The sequence below is a fragment of the Callorhinus ursinus genome, unplaced genomic scaffold (assembly GCF_003265705.2).
Source record: "Callorhinus ursinus isolate GAN/ISIS: 27379988/994484 unplaced genomic scaffold, GSC_fseal_2.0 scaffold14, whole genome shotgun sequence".
NCBI lineage: Eukaryota > Metazoa > Chordata > Mammalia > Carnivora > Otariidae > Callorhinus > Callorhinus ursinus.
This window is the reverse complement of record NW_027397076.1, coordinates 17,264,974-17,290,399: the sequence shown is the minus strand read 5'-3', so window position 1 is coordinate 17,290,399 and position 25,426 is coordinate 17,264,974. Positions and strand designations below refer to the sequence as shown.

General features: G+C 37.2%; 1 protein-coding gene across 2 annotated transcripts in view; it reads right to left on the bottom strand.

Annotated features, from left to right (window-relative positions):
• Window positions 1-24,731: 24,731 nt before the first annotated feature.
• Window positions 24,732-25,426, bottom strand: part of DCN (decorin) — a 42,414-nt gene continuing 41,719 nt past the window's right edge. For both annotated transcript variants that reach the window (XM_025882562.2, XM_025882561.2), the window contains exon 8: window positions 24,732-25,116. In XM_025882562.2, coding sequence (XP_025738347.1) covers window positions 24,922-25,116 — 195 coding nt within the window. In that variant the 3' untranslated portion in view covers window positions 24,732-24,921. The remainder of the gene's footprint in view (window positions 25,117-25,426) is intronic.

Here is a 25,426-nt window from a genome sequence, read left to right as displayed (position 1 = left end):
AGAAATAAACACTTCCTAGGAGTCCAGTAGGTGTATCCTCATAAAACTACAAAGCTTTGAAGACTCAATTAATCCTAAAGTGTATTTTTTAGTACCAAAGTCATATGGCATGTTTTGAAAATGACATAACATTGACTCATTATAAAATAGGTTCCACTAAAAACAAATTGACTTTTAACAGAAAATAGTATGAGTACTCATTACTTTTATGTTGAAAGCCTTAGTCCTGAAATTTAATATGTACCTTTCATTATAAATATCCTTCCTCCATTATATTTGCAAGGAAATGAATGACCTATAAGATTAGGTAGTTAATATACTTTTTGATGATACACATTTTCCAGGGTTATATGGTTTCCCGTAAGCTTCTGAAGGAAATTTCAGAAAATAGTTCTGGGGTTTTAAAATACAAGTTGAAGTTGACTTATTCATAAACCACAACAATTTTTTATGATAATTATTTCAATATTGAAAATTCCAGTGTGCTTCTAAGCTTCCACTCTAGTATATATATATAAATATATATATATATATATTTTTTTTTTTTGGATACTCACCCAAGCCTATTATATTCCAACCCATACCCAGTTTCTTCCTTTGCACAACAATGAAATTACCATGATGTCAATAAAAGTCCTTCTAAAGTTTCCAGAAAGAAAATAGGTCAAGGTACATTATGGTAATCTTGGCAGTGATTTGTTGGTTTAAATATTTCCATATTTTTTTTAAAGCCATGTTTTTGGTTCCTTTAGTTAGTATTGGCCATAACTCAAATTTTTAAATAAATCAATGGTAATTAAAGTTGGTTGTTGATTGAAATCATTCAAGGGGCTTTAAAAAAGATAAATTCCTAAGAAATTACCCTTGGAGATTCTGAATGAGTATGTGTAACTGAGAAATCTACATTTTTTAACAAGCACCAAAAGTGATTTGGATAATCAGATGGAAGTAGGTAAATTATATTCTATTCTTTCTTCTGTTTTTGTTTCTCTATGTAGTAGAAGATTCCATTACCTAAGTTTGTATTCTATTCATTTCTCTATTTTTACTTCTCTAGATAGTAGCAGATTTCATCATCCTAAGTTTGGAGGCTTTAGGCTAATATCAGATATGAAGAATCCCCTACTTTGTACTATTAAAATTATCTTCTCTTAAGGACCTCAGATTCCAAATGCCTTATTTCTTTTTTTATTATTAAAGTAATCTTTATTTTGCAGTATAGTTGACATACAACGTTTAATTAGTTTCAGGTGTACAATAACACAGTGATTTGACAATTCAATATATTACTCAGTGCTCACTATGGTAAGGGTAATCACCATCTGTCACCATACAGTGTTATTACAATATTATTGACTATATTCCCTATGCTGTACTTTCCATCTCCATGACTTATTCCAGTTATTTATAACTGGAAGATTGTACCTCTTAATCCCCTTAATCTACCTCACCCACCTCCTACCAACCTCCCCTCTGGCATCCACCAGTTTGTTCTCTGCATTTAAGAGTCTGTTTGTGTTTTTTGTTTTTGGTTTGTTTATAAGTGAGGTTAGATGGTACTTGTCTTTCTCTGTCTGACTTATTTTATTTGTCATAATACTCTGTGTTGTTGCAAATGACAAAATCTTGTTCTTTCTTATGGCTGAGTAATATTCCATTGTGTATATACCACATTTTTATCCACTCATCTATTGATGAACACTTGGGCTGCCAAATGCCTGATTTCTTATGGTCTTCTGCCCTAAAGAGTCCCTTTATAACTTATGTGCTTTTTCAATTCTTATATGGAAATGATGTCTCTGCTTTTTTTTTTTTCTTTTTTTCACAGAAATGTGTGGGACTCTAATGGAGAAAATTCAGGGTTAAACAGAAGGACCCCACAGGGAAAGCAGAGATGAGTTCAGCCTAGTCTGCTGCCTCATGCCTTTGTATTCAGTCCACAGATAATGCAAATTGGAGGAAAGAAGGTATTTAAAAACTCAAGGTCTTCAGGAATATTCCTATTGGTCAGGCATGGACTCAGGCAGGTGTGGAAGCTACCTAGTCTCAGAGCATTTATTCATTTTATGTTTGTTGAAAACTAATACACTTTATTTAGTTGTACAAAGAAAATTGGGATTTTTTTTTTCATTTTTGGTTTAATCTTCCTTTAACCAACACTGGGTGACAGGAAATTTGAATTTACTAATTGACATTTTATTAATTTCTATCTTTTTAAATGGTCTCTTTCAGTTTAGATTGTCCCTTTGGCCTTCCAGAGTTTAACTTCCTCACCATTATCCTCCACAAGATGGAATCTGGGTGTGAGGGAGGTTTAATACATTTCCTAGGGGTCAGGGGACTGAGGTAACAAAGGAGTGGCTGCTGGGATCTATATTATGTTTGTTTTGCTCTTCTTGGCCTCTTCATTGATCAGCCTTTGCACCTGAGTCTGATTAACCTGGCCCCTGAGTCTGTGGCCTCTTATCTCTGAGGTCAGTCAGGTACTCATCAATCCTCCATGATGATTCATCTCGTGCCATTCCTGACTGACTTTAAGTAACTCCCTGGGGTTTGGCTAGGACTCGCAAACAAATCCCTGCTTGGATGGTTGACTGCAGTAACAGAACCAAGGTCAGAGTGACTGGAATATAGTGAGGGGGAGGGAGACAGGAAGTAGAAGAATTCCATTGGTTTCTTATTGCTGGTATAAAAAATTGCCACAGATTTAGTGGTTTAAAACAGCACAAGTTTATTATCTTTCTGTTCTGGAGTTCAGAAATCCAAAATGAGTTTCATTGAATTAAAGTCAGCTGTTAGCAGGGCTGCATCCCTTCAGGAGGCTCTCAGGGACAATTCATTTCCTGGCCTTTTCCAGCTTCTAGAGATACTCACATCCCTTGTCTCTTAAACCCACCATCTTCAAAGCCAGCAATGGCCAGTTGGGTCTTTTTCAAATCACATCACTCTGACACTGATTCTTCTGTCTGCTTCTTTCACTCTTAGGACCCTGTGATTACATTAGGCCCATCAAGATAATCCAGGATAATTTCCCTGTTTTAAAGTCAGCTGCTACTTTAACTCCTCATTGCCACATAATGGAACATACTCAAACCTTCTGGGAATTAGAATGCAGATCTCTTTGAGAAGCCACTAGTCTGCCTATAAAAGTTTCCCAAACATTATGTGGAACTTTAGGTTCACTTAAATAAAACCCCCAAAGATGTTTAATAAGAAGAAACTCTGCTCTTTAGATCTATGACATCTAAAATGTTTGACAATTTTTCAAAAATCTATTATAGCCATGCCACACAGTATCTCCTAATTTATTCTCTGACATTAAATAATTAGACGTTTTTATTTTTAAGCTTTTTTTATCCAGTCAGGAAGGTGAGTTGAGATGTGATCTTTAGCAGAGTAATTCAGCTGTGATGTTGCCAAACTGTGAATTTAATTTTCCTTTGGAAGCCAGGGAAAATAAAATTATAATGAATTTATTCTGGGTCTGATTAATGTCCTTTCTGGGAATAGACTTTGGAGTAACTTAAAAAGTACACAGAGAAATTTGCTTGTGGGTATGCGGGTTGTCTTCCCAGAAGTGATGCTGTGCTCTAGACTGGGCAACCAGAAGAGGGATGGAGGGAAGGAGTGCTCGCAAGTCTGCATTTGTTTCTGTGATCGTCATGACTGTGACTCAGAATGGAATCCCTAAATGAATCATGATCTCATTTGCCACTTTGGAGAAAAAGAAGAAGATGAGTATCTAAATAGAAAAGCAGTTGAACAGTTGTGCTTGATCATGGATCTCAACCATTGAACACTTCCCCAAATTTCTTTTTTCCCCCAAATTACTAATACCATTTTGTCCATGAACTTTATCAGGATTCTTATTAGTGCTATCTCCCTTTTGCTGCCTAACTTTCCAATTATGTTTCTTTTTACTTCTTCTCCAATCACTTTGTGATAAATGTGAACACTTGCCATCATCCTGTGAATTATATCTAATGCATATATTTATCCATTTGGCACATATGCTGTCCACACAGAGACTAAAAAGAACAAGGAAATAAACAGAGAATGGGGGTGTATCATTACTTTTAGATTCATGACTTTGATTTTATTAACCTTTACATGTGATTTTTGCTTAAATCCACTATGACCTATAGAATATTGTTATGGTATATATTTGGGTGACATTTTTTAGAACAAGAAAAAAAAAGAGGCAAAGTAAGCGTTCTTTGAACATAGGTAACGTGTGGTTTAATTTGAGCTCTATACTTCCCTTCCTCAATTCCAAATATTACTTTTTCCTAAAAATATTTCAAAAGTGGAAAGGAAAAAGTAACACGGGAAAACAAGTAGGAATTTGAACACAAATGAAATTCCCTGGTCTCCCCCAACACCACTAATATACAAATAGTCCCGATTGAAGTGGTGAAAGATGTCCAAGAAATCATTATGTGATGAGGACTGGTCTAAACCACCAAGTCTAATTGGGTCTCTCTACACATGCTGTACACTGTATTGCATGTCTTATTTATTTTATAACTGGAAGTTTGTACCTTTTAATCCTCTCCCCCTATTTCATCCATCCCCCCCCACCAACAACCACCAGATTGTTTTCTGTATCTGAGTCTCTTTCATGTTTTGTTTTGTTTGTTCATTTGTTTTGTTTTTTAGATTCCACATATAAGTGAAATCAGATGGTATTTGTCTTTCTCTGACTTATTTCACTTAGCATAATACCTTGGAGTTTCATTCATATTGTCACAAATGGCAAGGTTTCATTCTTTTCATGGCTGAGTAATATCGCATTGCGTGTGTATACCACCTGTTCTTTATCCATTAGTCTATGGATGGACACTCGGGCTACTTCCATATCTTAACTATTATAAATAATGCTGCAATAAACATAGGAGTGTATTTATCATTTCAAATTAGCGTCTCTGTTTTCATATAAATACCCAGAAGGGGGACTTGCTGGATTGTATGGTAGGGCTATTTTTAATTTTTTTGCTGTTTCCATACCAGCTGCACCATGTTGTGTCCCCACCAACAGTGCACAAGGGTGCCCCTTTCTCCACATCCTTACCAGCACTAGCTAGTTCTTGTCTTTTTGATTTTAGCCATTCTGACAGGTAAGAGGTGGTATCTCCTTGTGGTTTTAATTTGCATTTCCCTGATGATGAGTGATGTGGAACACTTTTTCTTATGTCTGTTGGCCACCTCTATGCCTTTTTTGGAGAAATGTTTATTTAGGTCTCCTGCCCATTTTTTAATTGGATTTTTTTTAATATATTAAGTTGAGGATTTTCTTTATGGTAATGATAGCCAGAAAAAAACACCAGTTTACCATTCTTGACAAATATAACGATGCCCATTAATTAACATTTTAGTGATTTACAATATCGAAACTTCTTTTGTGTGTATTATTTCAACTGATCCTTATTAAAACCCAGTAAAATACAATTTATGAAACCCATATTAAAGATTAAAAAAATTAGGCTCTCAGAAACAAGATGACTGTCTCCAAATTTCATGACTTCTCCCCTCTACCATCCCTGAAAGAGGTCATATTTAGTCTCATGTTTTCCAATATCCTTTGGGTACAGTCTTCTCACAAACCCTTTCCACCACGCCCAACTCAACTCAGTCTTTCCCACACCTGGTATACAAGAGCCCTTGGGCTCGCTCTCAGCATGCTGCCAGCCAGGCTCCTGTCACTCTTTCGTTCCACCAGAGCACCTACCACAAGTTGCCTTTTGTCTATTTTTCTAATTACTCTGTGTGTGTGTGTGTGTGTGTGTGTGCACATCTCTCAGCAGAATGAGATCATACTTGCTTTTTATGTTGTTATTTTCACTATGGCATCTCCAACATCTATGGCGATGTTCTGCTCAGTCGGAATTCAAATAATTGTTGAATGAATGAACACATACATGAGGATCATGGATTAATCTACTTGTAGCAAAAATATTATAATATATTCCAAAGCATTCTGAATTCTATTAGGAGTCTGTTGAGTATCTTTTAAGAGTTAAACCATAACGTAGCTAGTCCAAGGATTTTGTGAGGTCTCTCAAATGCCTGGGAGATAGCAGGATTTGCCTGCACTTCCCAGGTAGTATCCTGAAAGCGTTTAGGTCTGGTTATTCTGCATTGCAGGAGTCCCTTGAAACTTCTACTTCTCAAACAATTTGTGTTTTGAAAATATTAATAGTCTGAATCTCGCAAGTTGAACAGTCTCTCGTTGCCAATTTAACACATACTATTAACACTAGTGTTGCATGTAAATCATAGAAAGAATAATAGGTCTTGAGAAGAGGGTATGGTGTTAGTTCTTCCACTAATTTGCCTGGGCTTTTTGGTGGTGGTGGTGGTGGTGGTGGTGGTGGTGTGTGTGTGTGTGTGTGTGTGTGTGTGTGTGTGTGTTTCCCCTGGGAGTCATTTAACTGCTTTGGGCTTTATAATCTTTATAATCCTAATAACGTTAGTAAAGAATAACGAGGTAAACAACAACAACAACAAAAGTAATAGTAAGCAGAGAAAATTATCACTTTGAACCTATGAAATGATACTAATTTTTTTTTTAAGATTTATTTATTTGACAGAGAGAGACACAGTGAGAGAGGGAACACAAGCAGGGGGAGTGGGGAGAGGGAGAAGCAGGCTTCCCGCGGAGCAGGGAGCCCCATGCGGGGCTCGATCCCAGAACCCTGGGATCATGACCTGAGCCGAAGGCTTAATGACTGAGCCACCCAGGTGCCCCAAAATGATACTAATTTAAAAAACATTTGTTAATTGGCAAAACGGACTGAATTTTTATAGCTATTGATCTAGTAATCCCTGTATCTAGATATCAAGACATTAATGTTTTTCAACACTATATAATAATAGAAAGTTGGAAGAAATTCCAGGTTGGAGGAGTAAAAGCATGCATAAGTGACCATCTGGTAAAATCACATATTGAAATATGAAACATTATTGAAATATACTCATACTATGTAAAGAAGTGGAAACATTTGTATTTAAATAAATCAGTAAAAGTGCACTACAGAAGTTCATTTCTATTTGCAATGATGGAAGGGTATGCACTTGCATCAGCATACATACTAACAATTAAGCAAATCAAACTGAAATCATCAAAACAGTGATCTCCTTGACCTAAGATTCCTTTTAGCTTTAGTATCACAATTTGATACAACTTAACATTAAAATAATTGTTTCGCTAAAAAGCAATTTCTAATTCCTAATGATGCATTCCTAAATGCAGACACGGGATTCATTATTTTATAGGTTCTTTTTGTAACTGTAAATTTAATTCTCCATTTTATTTTTGCATTCTTTTCCCAGCAAGAAATAAAGTGGAGAATTTGCCTTTTAAACTTATATGCACATTTTAGATAAAACCTTGAAACCTTTCAATTTAATTTTTACATTTTGACCATTATAGTAATTTTATAAAATGAACTTATACTTTCTGATTTAAATTTGAGAAAAGATAAAATAAAAAAATTCAAATGACATATTCTACAAATTTCATCATGTTTTCAAACAATGTGGTAAATATTAGGATATATTTCATCAAGCACATCTCTCCTCATTTTTAAGCCTATATTTATTTTGAAAAAAAAATACCCTGGGTACTCAGAAATCATGACCTCACCTCAAGAATAAAAATGTTGATTTTAAATAGATGTACATTCTGATGACCAAAGAAGGCTTTTCAGGTATTATGCCTAACGTAAACAGAGGCAAACGTCGAATAAATTCTGGCTCAGTTTGCAGAAAGGTGTATTATAGGCGGCTGTTTTAAACTTCATTAACTCTAATTTTCCATTTCACCGGTAACAGTACTTTACAGGTTCTGAGGACTTTCCCTGAAGCTATTTGTCTAACGCACCAACATTTACAGAATGGTAAATGTAGTACTGGTATGACAGATGTGATTTTCTTACATTTTGCTTGCTGAAAATAACATGGTCCTTTACCACAACTGCATTTTTCTGGGTTCAGAACCCAACCCAGAGAATTTCATTTGGTTTTCTTAATTTGGTCCAGCTGTTGAAGTAAATTGGTTCGCCTGCCCTCCATCTTTCCTTCCTTCTTTCCTTCCCTCCATCCTTCCTTCCTTCCTCCCTTCCTCTCTTCCTCCTTCCTCTCTTCCTCCTTCCTCTTTCTGTCTCTCCAATCATTCTTTGGACACTTAGACAAAATGGAAGTAACCTTGTTGAAAAGAGTGGATTTTCAGGATCAGAAATGCCCCTAGCACACACCTATTTCATAATGCGTAAATCTGCAGGTATTTACAAAGCATGTGCTACTATTCTGTCATCTTGAACTTATTTTTTTCCCTTCTAGTATCCAGGTTACTCCCTCAGATCCCTCTGGCAGAATCCCTCTTACAAACCATCTCTATTAGCTGGACTTTCCCCCTGAACACTCCAAATTAAAGAAAAAGAGATACATAAAAGCAGCTAGTTTGCCAGTTTTGAACAGCAATTAATTTCAAAACTTCTGACTAGTTAGTTGTGAGGGTGAGTATAGAGACTAAATAGTCTCCTTTGTTCAGGCATTCGTTCATTTATTTAATCATTCATTCTTTCACTCTAGATATATAGAATGCCCAGCTATGTGTCTGGAATTAGTCTATGTTCTTGGCATAGAGAAACAAACAAGACAGACAAGGTCTCTGCTCTCAAGGGACTTATCTATTGGGGAAAAATGTACGTAAGCAAGATAATCTCAGAAAATAGTTTAAGTACTATGAAAAATAAGACAAGTTAAAAGGGTAGAAAATAATGAGACTATATGTTGTTTTATAGCGGGTGGTCATGGAAATGACACTGAGTATGCAAAGTGTCTCAGATCAAGGGATGAGCAAGTATAAATGTCCTGAGGTAGGACAAGCTTGTCATGTTAGCAGTGAGAGTTCAATGCTGAAGGTTGGATGGGGAATGTTCATACACAGCCATATAGATTTTATTGCTATAGAAGTGGAATTTTATAGAAGTAGAGCAGAGAAGGTGGAGAGTGGAAGCAGGAAAATCACAGTATGTCACATCCCATGTGAGGCATGAGCAATGGAGTTGATGAAAACAGGACAGACTGAGGATAAGCTTTTGATATTATCCTTGTAGTACTTACTGAGAGATTAGGAAAAAAGCTTCCTAGATTTTGGGTGAACAAGTCAATGATACTATAGTATATTGACATGAAACAATCCTTGTTCATTTCAGTAGGATGAAAGGAATGAAAATCATATTATGTTCCCTTGGATTACAAAAAGCTAAGAATAGTAATAAGGCTGAACAGCAGAGGTGATAAACAGGTACACCAATTGCTATTTAATAAGCTGAACTCATACTCTTTGTTTAAAATACAGTGGGTTATTACCAGTACATTATTTGGTTCCCTGGTGATTTTTCAAAGGCTTGCCCTACTCACATTTGTATCTACTGCTTCTTAATTCAATTAACAAATATTTATTGACTGCCTACTATAACTCAGGTCTTAAGGAAATATGTAAAATGGTACATAGACATAGTCACAAAACTTCCTATCAGAATTCTGACAATTTTCCTCTGAAATTTAGTGCTATAGATAATCCAAGGCAGGTAGATAGTCTCTCTGTAGATAAACTCTTATTTGTTGTAGCTTGTCCCACCTTATGCCTGTGTGACTTTTTTTTGTGTGTGTGGTTGGTATTGTGCTCATTTCTTTTTTTTTTTAAGATTTTATTTATTTATTTGAGAGAGAAAGAATGAGAGACAGAGAGTATGAGAGGGAGGAGGATCAGAGGGAGAAGCAGACTCCCTGCCGAGCAGGGAGCCCGATGCGGGACCCGATCCCGGGACTCCAGGATCATGACCTGAGCTGAAGGCGGTCACTTAACCAACTGAGCCACCCAGGCGCCCAGTATTGTGCTCATTTCTGAAATCCAAGTACTTTGCCAAGTTTCATTATAATTGGTTCCTTCTCATTAATTTTTTGATTTTTCATGGGACCCCTTTTAAGCTACAGATTCAAATCTTCAACTCAGAGAATGTTTCTCCTATTCTGCCTTTGATTTTTCCTTCTGCATTTTTTGAATTAGTTTCTTTTTAAAAACCAACAGTGACCCATGGGATAATTTTTTCTCTCTCCTTTTATTTGCCATCACATTGGATCATTCATCTCTTTGTCTTTTTCTTTTGCCTTCTTCTTGCCATGCTGATTTCCCTCTTCAATGTTTCTGAAACTTATTTTCCTCATAATTTATTTTCATTTCTTCAAATTCAGCCTAAGACCTAGCTCTCTTATTTCCCTCTCTCTCTCGATATCTCCTGTTTCAAGCCTACTACTTTTTCAATATTTATTTAGACTAGAAGGTAGAGGTTTTCAAAATGTCGGTTTTCTATATAAATGGTTTTCAAAGCAGTGCTTTGCTCCCTGCCCCCCAACTTCAGTTCTCCCTTTTATTTCATATGACAGGATCTTTTCATAAGGCTCTAGCTATTTTTACAATGTTTTCTCATCCTTGAATGATTTCTATCGAGGCTGGCATTTTGCCAATCAACAAACTTTTCATATTCTCCTTACTCTGTTGTTGTTGTTGTTTTTGTCCTTTTGGCTTTTAAAGAATAGTCCTTTCACATATTAAGCAGGAAAAGTAAGTGCTGTGTAACATTCTGGTCTTTTAAATGTTTTCTTGAATGTGAATTTGTTGACCTAAGGAGGAAATTCTTGGTTCCATCACCTGGTCATCTTTCTTTTTGGATACAATGAAAAGAGGAAAATTTAAAAAAATAACGTAGAAACTCAGGAGTGCACCATTTCTGTGGCTCTACCAGGAAACAAAATGCCTGTATAAGATGGTACAAAAGTAAATTGCCTTTCCACTTGCGAATTTACTGGGTTGGACACGACATATTATTTTCTACCCAGTTTTTACATGTAACTTCTTTGAATTTCAATCCCAAAATTAGTGCAAAAAATGTAGTAATTAGGGCATAAGTTTAGAAACTTAAAATCTTTTGTTCTCCTAGAAACTGACTCTAGATAAATAGTGCTGGTTTCCTCACTCTGGCCAACAAAGAACCTGCATTTTTGTGGTAAACTAATTACCCCTTGTCACCAACAATATATGAGAGCTCTGGTTGTTCCACACCATTGTCAGGGGTTGGTATTAAGAGTCTTTTTAATTTTAGCCATTGCCATAGGTACATAGTAGTATCTTGAGTTTTGTTTGCTTAGTTTTCTGTTTTTAAAATAAAATTGTATATATTAAAGGTGCACAACATGATGATTTAATATACACATACATAGTGAAATGATTACTATACTCAAGTTAGCATATTTTCTCACATAGGTACCATTTTCTTTCCTTTGTGATAAGGACACCTGAAGTCTACTCTCTTCGCAAATTTCCAGGATTCAATACAATATTATTAACTATAGTCTTCAGGTGGTTTGCATTAGCATCTCCCTGATGACTATAGGTGTTGATCTTGACATGCATTTTTTTTGTTGTTTTTTATATATTTTCTCTTGTGAAGTATCTGTCATTTTTTTTTCAATTCTTTACGTTTGTTTGGTCTTATTGCATTTCTAAAGTTTATTGCTAGTTAGCTAGCTATTGTGTAAAAGCACTTTGTTAAATATATATATTGTAAACATTTTCTCTCAGTCTGTAGCTTCTTTTTTCCTTAAAATGTCTTCTGAAGAGTAAATATTTTAATTTTGACAAAGCCCAATTTATCCACTTTTTCTATTATGGGTCACACTTTTTGTATCTAAGAAATCTTTGCTTACCTCAAGTTCATAAAGAATTTCTCCTATGTTTTCTTCTAGAAATTTTATAGTTTTAGCTTTTATATATAACATATATGTATATGTTTCTTTCTTTCCCAGTTGAATTGCCTTTTTACCATTGCTGAAAACCATTTGACTGTATGTGTGAGGGCTCATTTCTCAGCTCTGTCTTCTGTTCAGTTGATCTTTACATCTGTCTTTTTGTCTTTTAACCTCACTGTAGCTTCATGGAAAATTTCAAAAACTGAAGTCCTCATATTTTTTTTCTTTAAGAAAAAAGCTTTGTATCTATTAGGTTGTTTGCATTTCCATGTAAGCTTTAGAATCAGTTTATTGATATCTAGATAAAGCCTTTTTTAAAATTACAATTGGGATTGTGATGAATCTATACGTCAATTATCCTAACAATACTGGATCTTCAAGTGGTGAAAGTATGTATCTCCATTGTCAAGGTCTTTAATTTCTATTAAAAGTATTTTATAGTTTTTTTTGCATATGTCTTACACATCTCTTGTTAAGTTTAGTCACAAGTTTTTCAAAATGTATTGTATGATTCTAAGGTAAACAGAATTTTTTTTAAAATTATTTTACAGTTGTTTTTTTTTTTACTGCTAGTAAATAAAAACAAAGCTAATTCCTGTACATTAACTTTCCATTCTGCAATCTTGCTAAATTCACTTATTAATGTTAGTAGGTACCTTTCCACTGGTGTCTTAGAATTTTCTATGGACATGTTCATGTTGTCTTGAAGATAGTTTTACATCTTCTTTCTAATTGTCATGCTTTTCACTTATTTTTCTTATCTACTGCACTAACTAGGGTTTTCTGTATAATGTTTCATAGAAGTGGAAAGATTAATCATTCTTGCTTTTTCCTAATCTTGGGGTGAGAGCATTCTCTTTCATTATTTACATACAGTATCCCAGTTAATTGTCCTAAGTAACTTGTGTGGTAGGCACCTTTGCTATCATTCCCCATTTTAAGCCTAAAGTGATAAACTGAAATGCTTAATGTCACACAGCTTGTAATCATAAAAACAAAGGCTATCCCAGGCAATTTGACCACAGGCTTTTACTCTTTTTTTTTTTTAAGTTTTTATTTAAATTCCAGTTTAATTACCAAATTAAACATACAGTGTTTATGTATGTTTAATTAATTTAATTTTTATGTATGTTTAATTAATTTAACTAAAAACCAAATTACACATACAGTGTAATATTAATTTCAAATGTACAATATAGTGATTAATTTCAAATATACAATATAGTGATTCAGCACTTCCATACAACATCTGGTGCTCATCAAAAGTGCCCTCCTTAATCCCCATCACCTATTTCCCCCTTGCCCCCACCCCTCTCCCCTCTGGTATCCATCAGTTTGTTCTACATATGAGTGAGATCATATGGTATTTGTCTTTCTCTGACTGACTTATTTCACTTAGCGTAATACTCTCTAGCTCCACCCACATCATTGTAAATGGCAAGATTTCATTCTTTTTCATGGCTGAATAATATTTTATTGTCGATATCTACCACCTTTTCTGCATTCATTCATTAGTGGATGGACACTTAGGCTGTTTGAGGCTTTTGCTCTTTATGGTTGCTCTTTATTGCCTCAGAAGTGGAACCAGATTCTGAAGCAACAGTTCAGGCTTCCACACAGGCTGCTTGTACCTCCCTCAGCTTTGAGACCTGAATCTCACTAGCTTCACAACCCCTTGGGCATCCCCACCTCTGAACTAGAATTGCCCTGTTCTGACCCACTGGTGTAGCAAAGATATGAACCTCCACATATGGTGGGAATAGTCTTCATCAACTCAGGTTGCTTAGTAACAAAACAGCACCGACTGGGTGGCTTATCAAAAACAGAAATTTATGTCTCACAGTTCTGGAGGCAGGAAGTACAAAGTCAGGGTGCCAGTATAATCAGGCTGTCCTGGGGGCCCTCTCCTGGATGGCTGATGGCCGACTTCTCGCTGTATTCTCACGTGGCAGAGAGCAGAGCAAACCAAATCTTCTGAGACTTATCAGGACAGTAATCCCATTCACGAAGGCTCCACCCTCTTGAACTCCCCTAATGTTAATTACCTTCCCAAAGCCCCATCTCCTAAAACCATGATACTAAGGTATAGGGTTTCAACATATGAATTTTGGGGTGTCAGAAACATTCAGCCCATGACAGGGATGGAATGGATAAAGGGGTGGATGAGGAAGTAAGGGAGTAAAGTAGAGGCAATACCAGTAATAATATGGAGCTGGAAAAGTGACCTTTTTCTGCCCCAACTCTGTTAGCAGCTCAGCTCCTTAGCCCCTAGATCATAGATGAGGCTTATGTTCATCTCATCTATCTATCAAAACCCTTTTAAATTACTTATTCCTTGTCTCTTCTTTCTTTCTTTTTTTTTTTTCTTGTCTCTTTTTCTTATCAGAATATAAACCAATTGAGCTATTGGTTGTGAAACAATGAGATTATATCAGTGGACACACTTGTCAACCAAAAGCTGCTGGATCAATACAAAGTATCATTGCTATTGTTATTATTATAGCAACAAAGGAAAACCCAGAGAATGACTATAACCTGCTGGAGGTTAACCAAACTCACTGAGGTAATCAGTTTGCTACATATATATATTTGTGAACACCGAATCCTTATATTGTACACCTTAAATGTATGTAAGGTTATGTGTCAATTATATCTGATTAAAACTAGAAAAAAAATTAGCATTTTCTCCTACGAAAACAAAACCCCCCAAAAAACTCTGAATCAGTGTGCTATTTGTAAGAGTCAGGAAGAACCAAAGTCAAAAAGTTCTAGCAACCCACGAAAAGACCTTTCACATTATTACCTGATTTCCAACTCTTGCCAACTAGGGCTTGAGGCATCCTGTCTCAGACAGTTTAAAAGTGGACACTGGTATCTGGAGAAAATGTAGGCTTTGTAAATGTGACAGCAACTTTCAGACCTGGGCTAAACCATACCACCTGTTCATAAATCATTAGAGTTTTCTGCCCTGACATTGCCTCTCAGAAAATTTCTAGCTCTATTGTCACTCATCTTATGTAAACAAATCGCAACTGTATCTATCGATGAGAGTTGCCAAAGCTAGGAAAAATACCCTAGGAAAAAAATCCATCTATCAATCCAGATGGTATGAGAAGGATCTTAATCAAAATACAGCATCCAAAAACATCTGGTCTCATAAGCTTTGTTTATCATTGCCTAGGCCTCAGTGACAGCTTTGTGATTTGTAGGTGGTCTGGTATTTCTTACAGTGTTCCAGATGGTTTTTTTTGAAATCAATGACAGCCACAGGAAATTTGTTTAACATTATAATTTTTAATCATGAAGAGGTGCACAATACTCTCATTTCCTCTCAAAATCTTCTCAGATGTTATCTTTGTATTCATTTTTAAAGTTTATTGAGAGAATGTCTCACTTTCACACCCCACAGTTATTTATTAAAGGAAAAAAAAATATGTACATTTTTTGTTTTTATTTTCTCCAGACCGATCATAGCTCTTGTCATATCCTAAGGCCTCAATAAGTGTGTGAATTAAAGGAATAAATGAATGAATGATCATATTAATTAATTTTTTTTCTCTTATGAGCATGATAACATTGCAAGAGGATACACCCGCCACCCCCCCCACATATAGTAAATGGTTTTGTGAAAAAAGGGAAAAAGGTAAACTATTTCAAGAGAAATATTTTATATTTATCATAAATTAATTCCAGATCAAATGACCGTGTGGATTCTTGATAAACTAGCAATCAATATAAGTGATTACAGGATTGTCTATGCTAGCATTCTATAAAATAATCACCTCAGCTGTGGACATGTTTCCATGGTTTTCTAGTTAAATGTGCTGGTACAGTGCCTGAGGCCCACTGAGACCTTCCGTAGATTCAGGAATATGCTTGCTTTATGGTACAGCACTGTTTATTCATAACTGTCAAACCACCAGCAAGTTATCAGCCCACATTCAAGACAGGCACCAAGCTGCACTTTTGTTAATACGAGCTCTTGAGGGAAACAGAAACGAAACTGTTTTATACAATTTTAAACTCGTAAGAGAAAACACAGGAATCTTTTTCAAAAACAATAAAATCCTTTCTCCTCAAGAAGTTTTTCTTTCTTGGTGTTGTTTAAGCAAGGACTGTTTTGGAAATGCTGACATGATCTTAGCAAAGGCATCCAGAGGGAAACATATAACATGTTTATTTATCTTAGAAACCACAGGAACATTGCAAAAGGCCAGAATTGGCCCTGTAAAATGCGTTGCTAACATGTACAGTGTGATTGCTTAGTTTGGATAAAGTCAAGTCACTTCTTCACTGATAAAGGACAATCCATATTCTGGCATCTCCTGAATTTATGTCTACAGCCCAACCCTCTCCCCTGAGCTCCAGACTCCTAAATCCAAAGCCTCCTTGCTACCTCCATGGGGAAACTGAATGTGAATCGCAAAATGAACAGATCCAAAAAAACCTTTTGATCCCCCCCCCACCTCCACCTCCTCACAGTCTTTCCCATCTTAGGCAATGGTGACTTCATCCTCTCAGAGGCTCAGGCCAAAATTCTTGGAGTCATTTCTGTCTCTATTTTTTCTTTCTCCCCATTTAGTCTCTCAGCCCTCCTTGCCCTCTGTATCTGTAAGACACTTCCCTAGTGGGACCCTTCTCAGCAGCTTCTCTGCTACTATCCAGGTCATAATGCTGCTACGAACCAGCATCCCATCGTGCTGGTTCATTGCAACAGCATCCTAAATATCCTTCCTGCGTCCCTCCTTGTCCCTGTATGGTTTATGCGGTTGAAGATAGCCCCTGAGAGACAGTTGAATCAAGTCATCTTTCTGCTGAGAACCCTTCCATAGCTTCCTGTCTTACTCAGAGGAATTGGTAGTCTTTAAAACTGCCTAAAAGCCCTACAGGGTGTGGGCCCCTATTCCCTCTCTGACTTCGCCTTCTCCTTTCTCCCTTTCCTCTGTTCACATTTGCCCTCCCTGTTGTTACTAGAACCTGCCACGCAAACTTCCAATTTAAGGCTCTTTTTTTTTTTTTTTTTTTTTTGGCTTGCTTCCTTCTGTCTTTCATATCCCTGCTCACCTGTCACTTGATCTGAAGGTCTTTCTCTGACCATCTTACATGAAAGAGCGGGTCCCGCCCCCCACATGCCTCACCCCCTGTGTCCTTTGTCACGCCCTGCACCACGTGACGGCTCCCGCATGGCGGTGGCAACACATCCTTCCTCGCTCCACCTCAGCCACTAGAACAGCGTCAGGCACACAGCGGGGCTCTAAGAAACGTGTAAACAATAAACAAATAACAATAAACAATAAACAAAGTCATGTGTGGCAGAAAACATAGCGGGCCTGAGCCAGGAGGGTTGGATTATTTTGATATTTTACAGAAACTTTAAAGTTGATTTGTGTCCCTATGCTTGTTCATGGCAACGTGCAAGCAGTCGCTTAGCCTTCACAGTCCATATTGACATAAATGGCCTGGGGAGGAGGTCTCCAGATCACCGAGGGCTGACCCATCGCTGTGAGTCCTACTGTCAGGAGGAGTCTCCCCCAGTTCTCTGATTATCCCACCTTGAGGGGAACACATGGACTATCTCTTACTTCAGAATTATTTAAATTCATGTGAAGGGTGTTTTACACTCCACGATGTTTATGTGTGTATTTGATTGTATTAAGGGTAGAGTTTTCCCTCTCTCGATTTTTCTTTGTTTTCCACTGTTCTGCTCTGTTGTGTGAAATCGGCAGCCTGTTGCAGACCTGTGACTCGAAGTAACTGTGACAGATGGTGTGCTGGGATATATAAGCAGATCCACTGAAAAAACTCTGCAGCAATAAATGTGGGAATTACAAAATGAGCAGCAAAGTGAAGAATGAAATGGCTGTGATATCGACTCAGCCACCTATAATAAATACCTCTGCTGCGGGAGAACAGAGTCTGATGGGCAATGGAATCTGGTCAAGAGCTGTGTGTGTTAGGGGTAGTCTTCCAGAAGGCCTCCCTGGAACTCTGGATGAATGGGAAACTGGTGTATATAACATTTCCAGTTTACTTGAGGGACTAGGCATTCCTTTGTTTGTACAGACGATAAAGCAATGGGATCTTGCCTCCGTAGCTGTGATTAAACTGCAGAACGAAGGAGTTCTTGGAATAGTATTATGGGGTAGGAGGAAGAGAAAAAAAGAAAAGAGAGATAATGATGATGATTCAGTAAAATAAGTGAACCAGAAAGAAAGAAGAGACCCAGTCTATGCCTGATTTATGTGATGAGAATGACACAGTAATTTTCACTGCCAGATCAAAGTCACTGAAGAAGAATGCATTAAAAAGAACATAAATACTGTGTTCTGGAAAACTTGGGTGGCTTGAATATAGTAAGATGACTTAAAACTATTGTGAATGCATGAAGGGTGCTTACCCAACCACAGAGGGTTAGAGGCAAATTTACACTTTCCAACCTCTTATGTAATCCATACACAATCAAACACAATTGACAACAAAAATAAGAAAAAAAAAGTAGTTTTATAAAGATAAAAAGAAAGTGAGTGTTAATGGTTGAATTGTGTCCCTTCCGCCACCCCCCAGATATGTTCAAAGTCTAATCTCCAGTACCTGTGAGTGCGAGAGACCTTATTTGGAAAAAAGGTCTTTGAAGATGTAATCAAGTTAAGATGAGGTCACACTGAACTGGGATGGGGCCTAATCCCATATAACTGGTGTCCTTACAAGTAGAGACAGACACACAGGAGAAGAAAGCCTTATGGAGATGGTGGCAGATATTTGCGTTTTGCTACCACAAACAAAGGAACATCTGAAGCCACTCCGAAGCTAGGAGAAGCAAGGAAGGATTCTTCCCTAGAGGCTTCAGAGGGAGCATGGCCAACACCAGAATTATGAGAGGGTAAATTTCTGAGATTTCAAGCCACTCCCTTTGAGGTCGTGTGTTACAGCGGCCCTAGGAACCTCACACAGTGGGGGCTTCTCACCGGAGCCAGCCAGGGGTGGGGGCAGGCAGACAAGAGTCAGCCATGGTCCCATACGAGATGAGAGAACTCTGTTGTTTTGTTCCTCAAAGTACGGACCAAGAAGCAGCAGCCTTCCTGGGAGTTTGTCTGAAATGCCTGATTTCAGACCCCATCTTAGACCTGAGAACTAATTGCTCTTGAGATGATTGCAGCCCAAACTACATGACCTGGCAGCCAACGTTATGTGAACCCCTTCCATGTGCAGGGCTCTGGTCTAAGAGTTACACAGTATGTTAACCCACTTCATTTACACACCAACCTGTAAGGTAGGGACTAATATTATTTCCATTTCACAGGTAAGGAAATGAGCTACTGAAAGGATAAGTAACATTGCTCAGTAATGCAAATAGCAATTGTTGAAGTCAAGGAAATAAGCTGTGTCTATCTTTATTTCAAAGGAAACATATGTAAGAAAGAAGTTGCTTTGCTACTTGAGAGAGGGGTGCTAAAGGGTCAGGGCCTCACTCCCTTGTGAGTCCTGACAAAATTAGAAGCAGCTACACTGCTGGCAAAGGTGTGTTGGAAGATCCATTTTGTAGATCAAAGTCCAAATGGTCTTCTCTGTTCCTTTGCTTGATCCATCCCTCACCCGGTTGTAAGTTAAGCTACAGAGTAACTGCCAGATTTTCTCCTACAACACGAAGGCTACCACATGCAGGAGGGAGGACTAGAGAAGAGAGGGTAGCTTTCAGGATCCAGCTCTTAAGAAAATATCTAGTGAAGCTGTGGACCTTGAACACCAAGGTAAACTATCTTTTTACTGTAGTAACGAGAGTGGGATCCCTTGGGAGATGTAAGAAAGAAGAAAAATAAAGCCATTTCCTCCCACCTATTGACCATTCTGGGAGAGCCATGTTTTGTGGGCCAGCAAGACTGTGGAAAAAGGGAAAGAGTGGCTTCCTCTGATACCCTCTCTAGCCCTGTGTGTATTAAAGGTAAATGCAGACTACTGCGTCTGTTTCAGAAGAAGGTAAAGAAGTTGAGGAAGACCTCCTTTTTATGTCAGCCTATCAAAGAAGACGTGCCTAGGCACACCCCTGCATCTTTGAACTTAGTCTCTTGCCTTTAGCCCCTTCTTCCAAATGCTCCTGTTGAACTCTTACACATTCATCAAAACCCACCACAAAAATTACTTCCTCAGTGAAGTCTTTCATGGTCCTCTCTGCTCATTCGGCTACCCTTGGCAGAGCTGATCATCCCTCCTATGAGCCACTCCCGTAACTCGCGTTTAGAAGCATACTTTGGAGATATTGTGGGCTCAGTTCCAGACCACCGCAATCAAGCAAATATCCTGATAAAGTGAGTCAAATGAATTTTTTAGTTCCCTAGTGCATATAAAAGTTATATGTACACTAGACTGTAGTCTATTAAGTGTGCAATAGCACTGTGTCTAAAAAATATACATATCTTAATTAAAAATGCTTCATTGCTAAAAAATGGTAACCATCATCTGAGCTTCCAGTGAGTTATAATCACTGATAACAGATCACCATAACAAATATAATAATAATGAAAAAAGCCTGAAATAGCGCAAGAATTACCAAAATGTGATAGAGACACAAAGTGAGAGAATGTTGTTGGAAAAATTGTATCGATACACTGGCTCAATGCAGGGTTGCCTCAAACCTTCCATTTAAAAAAAAAACACAACATCTGCAAAATGCAACAAAGCAAAGCACAGTAAAATAAGATATGCCTGTATTTCTTTTTTTTTTTTAAGATTTTATTTATTTATTTGACAGAGAGAGACACAGTGAGAGAGGGAACACAAGCAGGGGGAGTGGGAGAGGGAGAAGCAGGCTTCCCGCCGAGCAGGGAGCCCGATGTGGGGCTCGATCCCAGGACCCTGGGATCATGACCTGAGCTGAAGGCAGACGCTTAATGACTGAGCCACCCAGGCGCCCCCGATATGCCTGTATTTCTAATGATAAAATTTATCCCTCTGTATATTATTTGCTTAATGATTGGTCTTTGTTAAACTATGATCACCTTAAAGTCAAGAACGGCCTCTTATTCATTTTTATATCCTAAGTTAGACACAAGCCTAGTAAATATTTTTGCATGAATAGAAATACACTCCACACCATGAAAATCATATTTAAACTCATTATGAGGGGCGCCTGGGTGGCTCAGTTGGTTAAGCATCTGCCTTCAGCTCAGGTCATGATCTCGGGGTCCTGGGATCAAGTCCCAAGTCGGGCTCCCTGCTCAGTGGGGAGCCTGCTTCTCCCTCTCCCTCTGCCCTTGCACTCCTGCTTGTGCTCTCTCTCTCTCTCTAGCAAATAAATAAAATCTTTAAAAAATTAAAACTCATTTGGAGTATTTAGAACATCACATCCAATGTGATGTCATTAATGATGTATGGCTATTAACTTTAAATTAATTAAAATTAAATAAAATTTAAAATTTAGTTCTTCAGTTCCATCACATTTCTAGTGCTCCTACCTGGATATGCTAATGGGTACCATATTAGACAGTGCTGATACAGGACATTTTTAAAGTTGAACAGTGTAGTTTCATTTTTTTTTATGAACAAATTTATTCTTTTTGAAGTGTAACAAATCACAATGGTGGGATGACCCATTATTTTATAGCCCTTCACCATATGGCAAAGAAGATGAAAGATGCTGTGGATATTCAGTGATTCTTCATTGTGGGACACAAATACATTCTTTTCTAAAGTAGCCGCAGACAACACTTCAAAAGGATGGAAAGTTCGCCTTTCTTATTTACAAGCTGTGTGTCCACGGAAAAACTACTTGACTTCTCTGAGGCTTCATTTGCTCATCTGTAAAAAAAGATATTAAATAACCATACATAGCCCACAGGGCTATTGTAAGTATTAAATGAGACACTGTATGTACAGTTAAGACATAGTGTTGAATAAATGACAGTAATTATGTTTATGGCACCTGCATCTCAGGACACTGACCTGTTACCACAGTGCAGAGGAACCACTAAGAACCATAAATAGATGCCTTTCTCAGTTTTTCAGACTTCCACCTTTGGCCCTGACATGTTTTGAGTTGTATAGTTGTTTGTAAACTATGATGAAAGCAAAGGCTGACCCTAACTCAATTAGCACACATCAGAATTATAACTCTGGCTCTGCATGTATTATATCTGAATTTCATTATCTGTGAAATAGGAACAGTACCTTCTCATGGGATTTTTGTGATAAGCAGATGTGGACCAAAAAGAGCCTAGCACAGAAGCTTTGTATGCACCGAATAAACTCCAGAAATTAATATCTATTGCTGTTGTTATCTTTCTACCAGGACTTGTCTCATATTTATAATATATTCAGTGCTAGTTTATTGAATGAATGAATGAATGAAATATGCTGAATCAAGAAATAGCCTCTCCTACTTATTTATTGCCTGATGCCAGACTGTGAATAAATATCACTAATATGATCACTTCATGGAAGTCCAGCATGTGATTAAATAGCTCACATAAAGCACTGTATATTTCAGGCAGTAACTGTTATAAAGGAGAATATGACCTTGACTACAAGAGCTTAGAGCTCTCTGTTCTGATTCTCATGATTATCCAAATATTATTTTTATTTTCTGGCAATTTATGTATAATGCATAATTGACTGCCCATTAATATTGACAGTGTAAGTTTTTTGTTTACACTTTTTTAACACTAACCATTTCTTAAGTAAGTAAAACGCTGCTTCAGTTAAAGCCATTATAAAAATAGCCCCATGTTTCCTAATGGAAGACCAGATTCAGTTAATCATTTGATGAAGTTTTATCAAATAAATATTGTTTTGTTTGTTAGCACCTCTGATTAATGCAGAAAAGTCTAAAATGATTGGATTTCAGAAAAGGTGCCTGGGATGACATAGGATGTGAACATCATGTTTATCTGTGGTTGGTGAAATTTGTTTAATAATCCTACAGATATAATCATAGTGCCTGGGCTTTTTAGTTACTCTCCAAGTGCCCTGACCAGATCCATTTTTCTTCCATCTCTGTCCTGCACCAAGAAGAACCTTCCTCTCTCTAGCTTTCTTGATGGTTGTCTTCCCTTTAGGCTTCATCGGTGGGAGGATCTGATGTAGAAGGAGAGAAGGGGACATACCTAACCTCTGGCAGATGTGGCATCCTTCTTGGAACATAGCTGCCTGGGCTCAGAAATCCTCCAAAGTTGTCCTCTCACTTGGCTCCAGAAACTCACTTCTTCCCCTGCCCCCGTAGCCATCTGGGCGGCAACGGTTTTCCACCACTGGCATCTCTTGGTGCCTTGTCATCCATTGTTTGGTGCAGTAGACTCTGCACACACTCTATAATAGTCCCTTCATTAAATTATCTTCATTTGAACTCTCAGATGTAAATTCTGTTTTCTGCCAGATGCTGACTTACACAAAGATTAAAAGAGAAAGTTTGGTTACCAGGTATTTGACTACAGGAAAGTTACTTAATTTCTCCTAACTTCAGTCTACTTTTCTACAAATTGGGAATAACAATAACCTTTGCTCATTTACTCTATAAAGCTATGAAGTTGCTATGTAATAATTAGAGAGAATCTCATGACTTCTCCTGGAAATTTTGTGTTGATATGCTTTTGTGTTCTGAGTAGTAAATAATGAGGGAGATTCATATTTCAACCATAAGGGAGGCCAGCTTGAAAATGTAATAAAGGAAGGCAAAGTTGAAAGAACTGCTGAGAAACTTGGCTAGAACTCTGATCAAACTGAACCTAAAGGCTCATCTAATAGCAGGACTGTTTGGGTTTTCCATTATGGTTTAAACCAGTTTGGATTTGGGGGTGCCTGGGTGGCTCAGTTGGTTGAGAATCCGACTCTTGATTTTCACCACAGGTCATGATCTCAGGCTCTTGAGATTGGGCCCCACATTGGGCTCCTCACTCAGTGGGGAAGTCTGCTTGTCCCTCTCTCCCTCTCTAACCCTCCCCCGTGCGCGTACTTGTGTGTGTGCTCTCTCTCTCTCAAATAAATAAATAAAATCTTAAAAAAAATAACAGTTTGGATTTGGTTATCTGTATTTGCAACCATAAAACATCCAACGTTGTAGACAAAACAAACTATCCTCACATGTTTGTTTATTAGATGTTGATAGCATAAATGTAGTTTAGTAAATCTCCACTTTTTGTAAATCAGCCCATTCCCCAGGCTTGTTGAATGGTCTGCTTTGATAGGTCTCTATAATTCCTGAAGAAAAAATTCTAAATTTGAAGTTTTAACTAAATGCAAGAATTATTTCTAATACATCTAGTAATTATGGAAATATTCAGGTGAGCAGCCTGATTATTCGCAGTTATAAAACTGATTTAGTATCCTAGTAACTGAAAATACCAGCTTTCTAGACCAATCAGAAGAAAAATCAGCTTTGGGCTTTATCAGCTTAGCACTGATTATAGATAATGTAAGTTATAATACACAAATGTCAAAAAACAGGAGTAAAAGAAATCTCTGAGAACTTGAAAAGATGTGCCATTTTTGTCTAGAACACAATGTCTGCTCTCTTCAGAAAATGGGGTTTAGGGAAGATTTATAATTACACTTTTATACAATGGTAATTTTGAATGTATTTGTACATTTATTTTTTTCAAAATGATGACATTAGCAAAAATCTTACATAGCCTGTATTGAATTTACATATTCAAATGAGGCTTTACCAATAATAGGGGATTAACACAGAGCTAGATAGAATTTGGTTTGACTTTATGTCAAAGGATCTAACAGCCTATGGAGCTACAGAAGATGGATACTTTTTTTATTTGATTCCTTCTAAAAATTAAACAAGAAAAGCTTTACTAAATTGTTGACATATATATATATATATATATATATTTACTCTAAATTTTATGTTTAGGGAAATAAGAATATCTGCAATATTTCAGTTAACATCAACAGAAAGCTTCAAAAAAGAATTCTGAAAATGGCAGGCAAAATATTTTTTATTGTAGGCAATTATTTAAACTGCATATTTGGCTTTATATATTATAAATTGTGTGGGAAAAAGATCCACATTGCAGTTAAGTTTCCAGTATCTAGCTTCCATTTTTTTTTCTTGAGCAATGATATTAATGGGATTTTGCCAGGTTATAAAAACAAGGGCTTTCTTGGCAATTATTTATAATTTCCAAGCTGGATGGCAGAGCGCACATAGACACATCGGAAGGTGGATGGCTGGATTTCCCAGTACTGGACTGGGTTGCTGAAAAGGCTCACACCTGAATAAGAGGCCTTTTTGGTGTTGTATCCAGGTGGGCAGAAGTCGTTAGGCCCAACTGCAGAGATATTGTTGTTATGAAGGTAGACAACCTACAAAATGAAATAATGGAGAATGATTATTTTCCTCTAAATAGACTAAGCCATTCACGTAAATACTTTATTCTTTTCCCTTTATTCTTTATCCTTGACCCTTTCTCTTACACTCTCCACCCAACCATCAACAAATGCTGCTAGCTCAGTCTTCAAAATGTACATGTAACCCAGTGCTTCTCCCCGTAGTGACTCCTAAAACATTATCCCAAACTGCCATTATCTCCTTCTGGAGGATTGAAGTCATCATTCCTACTTCCTCTTTTGCTCTAAAATCAGTCTTCCTTCCTTCCTTCCTCCCTCTTTCTCT